This window comes from Syngnathus floridae, unplaced genomic scaffold, assembly GCF_059516105.1.
Source record: "Syngnathus floridae isolate MCC-2025c unplaced genomic scaffold, RoL_Sflo_1.0 HiC_scaffold_74, whole genome shotgun sequence".
Lineage (NCBI taxonomy): Eukaryota > Metazoa > Chordata > Actinopteri > Syngnathiformes > Syngnathidae > Syngnathus > Syngnathus floridae.
In genome coordinates, this window is record NW_028284103.1 from 94170 (window position 1) to 99997 (window position 5828).

Below are 5828 nucleotides of genomic sequence, written 5' to 3' on the forward strand. Positions count from 1 at the left end.
TTGTATATAATTCTAATGGCCTTCTTTTGAAAACTATTCTGAATTACAACTTTGGATCTTATATTACTTTGCAACAATCTACTCCGTGACAGATTAGGCAGTATAATCACATATGTTAACTTCAGTGCCCACACTGTATTTATTTATGGTTATTTGTTAAATCAAGTACTGTTAGACATGAAATAGGAAGTGTTTAACATAAATGTTATGGCTACTCACCATTGTAGCTCGCTCCTGGTCAATGATACGAGCCTCTTCTTGCAGTGGAAAACTTGCAGCCAACAAACACCGTGGAACCTAAAGGAATGAAATTAAACATTAACATTTCGCCTCGACCAATTTTCACACGTACAACGCAACGCGGCTACACTTCTGCTATTACAAACGTAAATCTCCTTAAACACAATGAGTGTTACTTACCGTGTACGCTCTAGACGGTCCAGTTGCAAGCAGAAAATAAAGATATTTCTGTTGATAATCGTCGCTGCTCAGTGGCTCACGGCCATCGCGCCAACAGATTTGAATTTTGGCGGAGGTTCGGGCAATTACGTCATATCCGCGGCATTTGACTGCGACGTAATACCCGCTTATCTGAAACGGCAGTTAAAAGTAGAGTTACATCAAGTTTTCTTGGAACCTAAACGAATGAAAGAAAACTATCATTTGGCCACAACCAACATTCACAGATACAACACAACGTGCGGGGTTGAGGTTAAAGATTGAGTGAAGGGCCCTCGTTTTAAACTACTGTTTTGAAAAGGAGTGGGAACAAGTAAGACGTATTTAATTTATTTAATGGGAAGTAGTAAGACTTATTAAATTTATTTAATCTACTTTTCTTCCCAGGCAAAATTTGATGTGCTGCAATTCCAAATTTCCAAAGTGAATGAAGGAATGAAGTCCTTTAAATTATGATTTTGTATAAATACTAGGCATTAACACAAAATCGACGGCACAAAATGGGCAGACTTTACTTGTTTGAAAAGGACTGGTTACAAGACAGACTTTTTTAATTTATTTAATGGGAAGAAGACTTATTTAGTTTAATTGATCTATTTTTGTTCCCTGCCAAAATTCGATTTGCTGCAATTCCAAATTTCCAAAGTGAATGAAGGAAAGAAGTCGTTTAAATTATGATTTTGTTTAAATACTAGGCATAGACACAAAATCTACGGCACAAAATGGGCAGACTTTACTTGTTTGAAGAGGACTGGTTACAAGACAGACTTTTCTGATTTATTTAATGGGAAGAGGACTTATTTAGTTTATTTAATCTATTTTTGTTCCCTGGCAAAATTGGATTTGCTGAAATTGTATTTTGCCAAATCTCGATTTGAGACCTGATAGGAAGTATTAAACGCTTAGTTAAATCAATACAAGTTGGTAAGAAGAGCGAGTAATGTTGGTTGAACCGATGAATGAAGGTTGAAAGCAATTTAAATTATGACTTTGTATAAATACTAGATATTAACAGAACATCTACTGCGCAAAATGGGCAGAGTTTACTTGTTTGAGAAGGAGTGGCTTATTCAAAACTAAGATTTATGTAATCTGTTTGTTCCCAGGCAAAATTGGATGTGATGCAATTCCAAATTTCACCACATGATGGTGCCCAATTTTGACTTCATAGGACATATTAAACACTTAGCTTGTTATTATGTTCAAGGTAATCAGATTTGTTTATCATTCTAATGGCCTCTTCAAAACTATTCTGGATTACTACTTTGGATCTATTCTACATTACTTGGCAACAACATACTCTGTAACAGATTAGGCAGTATAATCACATATGTTAACTTGAGAGTGCCCACACTCAATCTACTTATCGTGATGTGTTAAATAAATTACTGTTAGACATTATTTGTCTGATAATCTACCAAATCTTTGAATTGAAGAATTTGTGATTTAATTAATAGCTTGTTCGGGGTAATCAGACTTGTATATAATTCTAATGGCCTTCTTTTGAAAACTATTCTGAATTACAACTTTGGATCTTATATTACTTTGCAACAATCTACTCGGTGACAGATTAGGCAGTATAATCACATATGTTAACTTCAGTGCCCACACTGTATTTATTTATGGTTATTTGTTAAATCAAGTACTGTTAGACATGAAATAGGAAGTGTTTAACATAAATGTTATGGCTACTCACCATTGTAGCTCGCTCCTGGTCAATGATATGAGCCTCTTCTTGCAGTGGAAAACTTGCAGCCAACAAACACCGTGGAACCTAAAGGAATGAAATTAAACATTAACATTTCGCCCGGACCAACATTCACACGTACAACGCAACGCGGCTACACTTCTGCTATTACAAACGTAAATCTCCTTAAACACAACGAGTGTTACTTACCGTGTACGCTCTAGGCAAAATTGGATGTGATGCAATTCCAAATCTATCTGAAACGGCAGTTAAAAGTAGAGTTACATCTAGTTTTCTTTTTTAATCAACACAATCATTTACAACCGTTGACCAGAAAGAATCGTCGAAATTCGACGTCCCCCACAAACGCCACGCTCACTCGCTTTTCAGGGCAACAAAAGTACTTCTTTTTAAAAACGATGAGTTGTACTTACCGTGTACGCTCTGGACGGTCCAGTTGCAAGCAGAAAATAAAAATATTTCTCTTGTTAGTCGTATGTTACCATCCGCTGTGTCTTTGTCAACATTGCCGCCATTTTCCTACTTCCTGCTGCGAGCCACGCCCACGGATTTAAATTTGGGCGGAAGCTCTTTCCATTGGCGTCGTTTTCGCGTATAGCAAATCCGATTGGTTGGGAAGGGGGCACGGTTATGCAGCCGAGGAGTCCTGTGATCGGTGGGATGTAAAGTAGGCGTCGACGTCACGTCCGCGTCACGTGACCATGACGTGGCAGACGTCAAATAGCAACCGCTGTTTTGTTTAGTAGACTTACAGTTGTTATGCATTGACATAATGGCGCACACACCAAATAGATTTAAATAAATTAAATAATTCTTCTGCCCACTCTCTTTTAAACAAGTTAACTCTCCCCGCGGATTTGAATTCCGGCGAAAGTTACGCCCATCGACGTCACGTATGTCACGTGACCACGACGTGGCAGATGTCATATAGCAACCGCTGTTTTGTTTAGTAGATTTACAGTTGTTATGCATTGGCATAATGGTGTGCACTCAAAATAGATTTAAATAAATTAAATATTTCTTCTGCCTACTCCCTTTTAAACAAGTTAACTCTGCCCACGTCCATTGACGTCTTGTCTGCGTCACGTGACCACGACGTAGCGACGTCATATAGTAACCGCTGTTTTGACCAGTAGACTTAGTTATTATGCGTTGACATAATGGCGCACTGGTTAGCATGGCCACCTCTTAAGCATGATGATGCGGGTTCGACGCCTGATCAATGTTAGCATGGAGTGAGCTGAAGTGCATGGCGCTGAAGATTTGAATCTTTGAAATGCGCTGAGGTCTGACATATCAGGCAGAATGGTTTGCCATCACGTTCAACAAAAAATAGAAACTTTCCCACTCTGATTAAAACGTCCTGTGTTCATCTACGTATTTTTGTTTTGCTGTGCATCTTTTCCCTGCCATTTCGAGAGCCCAATTGACACTCATAGTTTAAAGAAATGTGTTTGCCCATCCTACTTTGTGGAATTTCACCACATGCGCTTTTGACCAAAATACCAAATTGAACTCAAGTGAAGCCAACACGCACAACCCCCCCCCCCCCACACACACACACACACACACACACAAATGTTGATATGAACATAAAAGAGCCGCATGCGGTTCGGGAGTTGCGGCTTGGCCAAACCTGTACTATACAACTTTATTTGTATAAAATTTTCACAACAGCTGTCACACAAACAAAGCGGGAAAAACCGAAGACGTGCGTGTTCCGCCCACGCTGGATTTATTTGCACCTTTGAAAAGACACCGTATTGCCGCAGATGTGGCAAAGAGTACTTTTGGGCATCTGAGACGGAAGGATGTCCAAAGCATCACGTCACCTGCTCTGGTAGGCATGGTGGTGGGACGTTGAGGTCAACCGCTTTGGGGTTGGCTGACTCTTTGATCGCAGGATGCCACACACTTGAAGACAGAAGCAGAAAAGCAGAGCTAAATGCAAAATGTACTCACCGGTGACTCCAATTTTTTTCCCCCCTGAAGAAACAGCTGGACGGGTGGCCCCGGCTGGCCAGTGGGACTCTTGTTATTCTGACCCTTTTTAGTGCGCGTTTGGGGCAACAACCGTTTTTTGTGGCGCTCTCTTCTGGTTCAAAAGTGCCCTGCATGTGAATTTGCTTTTCCTGCCTTCTGATTGGATGAGCGCCGGTGTGACGCGGTGCCTCTGTCACCGTGGCGGGGGGTATACGTTGGCATCGGAGCGTCTGCCAACGTCTGAGACCGGCTGGCAGTGTATCGGAGGTGTCGAGTGCGGTGCCGCTGGAGCTCACTCACCAGCTGGTGTTAGGGCCACAGAATGAAGGCCAAGGAGAAGAATAGAAAGAGAAACAGAAACTTCTCCTCCAATTGTTTGATTTGTCTCTTCTGAGCTTCGATGAATTCTTTCAGCTCTTTGTTCCTCTAGGACGGACAAATGGAAAGTGGCATTCAAAAGCCAGTAAGCGTGCAAGTAAGTGCCGGGCTGGCTTTGGGCCCTTACCTGTTGCGCGCTGTGCAGCAGATCCATTCTCTCTTGGAGGATGCAAGCGTCGCGCTCCCTCAACTCGCACATCAGGGCTCGCTTCCATTGGTCCACGGCGCTCCTAAGCTCTTCTCTCTGATCCGCCGTCAGCACGTCATTCACGCCAGCGTGGCTGGCTTCTTCGCCGTCCGTGGCGGGGCAGTCCCGCTGCGGTAGCGCCTCGTACAACATGGCCTCCAGCTCCAGGATCCTCTGGGCCGCAATCCTCGTCCATCAGTGGTCCGGCGGGAGATTTGAGGGCGGCTTACCTTATGAGCCTGGTCCATGGAACACTTCCTGAAGTCCAACTCTTCATCCAGGTAGCCCTTCTGCTTGCAGAACATATCCTAGCACAGCTCAAGGTCAGAATTGTTGGGGCACATTGCCGGAGTTCCCCTTGGCTGATGTCGCGTGTCTGTCTACCTTCTCACTTTCAATGTCCAACATCTTCTGTTGAAGTGCTGACTTGGTCACTTTGATGTATTCTAACCACTGAGGAAAGGCTGCTGTCACATAAGCAGAATGCGAGAGCGTGCGTGGACGTGCGCGTTACCTTCTCGGCTAGGGTGAGAAGGGTCCTGGCGTGAATCACGACCACCTGCTCCTCGTTGGTGAGATTCTGCAAGAGCCCAAAGGCACAGCGTCAACAAGCTTCTTTCAGCGCAAAGCCTTCCAAAAGTCACATTTGAGCCGCCGAGTCTCGTGGAGTGCGAACATAAGGAGTTCGACATACACTTACGGCGTTATAGCCCAGGATGTCCAGCTTCTTCATCAGATCACTGATGACGATGTCCGGGGGAAAGGCGCAAGGAGCAATGTAAGGTGTTCTGGGACCTCGGGTTAAGGTTAGGGTTGCGAGGGACGCCTTACGTACGCTCACGCCCTCGGCCTCGCAGTAGATCTGCAAAGGGCTGAGGCCGTCTGGGAAACGGACTTGCAGAAACTTCAAGACGGGGGAGCGCCACTCCCTCTCCTGAAAGGCAGAGGCATGCATCCGTCCGTCCGTCCGTCCGTCCGTCCGTCACATCTCTGGCCTCAACACGCTTGTGCGAGTCTTCCCACCTCCAGCTCCAGGATGCGGAACTCAAGCAGTTCGTTTTGGTCTCGGATATCCTGGATGTGCTCTTTCAGACGCGCTTCTTCCGCCTCCAT

The 5828-nt window shown here is 44.1% G+C and overlaps 1 protein-coding gene and 1 long non-coding RNA gene across 2 annotated transcripts; both read right to left on the reverse strand.

Moving 5' to 3' along the window:
* Positions 1 to 214: 214 nt before the first annotated feature.
* On the reverse strand, positions 215 to 3180 carry LOC148377938 (uncharacterized). Its single transcript, XR_015856310.1, has 5 exons — positions 2581 to 3180; positions 2357 to 2403; positions 2156 to 2233; positions 421 to 591; positions 215 to 297 (listed from the first exon to the last, which is right to left on the reverse strand). It is a non-coding gene; the product is annotated as an uncharacterized LOC148377938 (long non-coding RNA).
* A 752-nt stretch (positions 3181 to 3932) lies between these two features.
* On the reverse strand, positions 3933 to 5828 carry LOC148377939 (janus kinase and microtubule-interacting protein 3-like). Its single transcript, XM_088368086.1, has 8 exons — positions 5739 to 5828; positions 5416 to 5649; positions 5230 to 5295; positions 5100 to 5168; positions 4946 to 5023; positions 4656 to 4889; positions 4451 to 4576; positions 3933 to 4081 (listed from the first exon to the last, which is right to left on the reverse strand). The coding sequence occupies exons 1-7, from the start codon at positions 5826 to 5828 to the stop codon at positions 4460 to 4462; spliced, it is 888 nt and encodes a 295-aa protein (XP_088224212.1). The 3' UTR covers positions 3933 to 4081; positions 4451 to 4459.

What these genes read in the sequence shown, in the direction of transcription:
- LOC148377939 (XM_088368086.1), bottom strand. Translation starts at nt 5,828, where the DNA reads ATGGAGGCGGAAGAAGCGCGTCTGAAAGAGCACATCCAGGATATCCGA. An exon ending in TCCGCATCCTGGAGCTGGAG is followed by an intron (nt 5,650 to 5,738) that starts GTGGGAAGACTC and finishes TCTGCCTTTCAG; the next exon opens with GAGAGGGAGTGGCGCTCCCC. An exon ending in TGGACATTGAAAGTGAGAAG is followed by an intron (nt 5,024 to 5,099) that starts GTAGACAGACAC and finishes GAGCTGTGCTAG; the next exon opens with GATATGTTCTGCAAGCAGAA.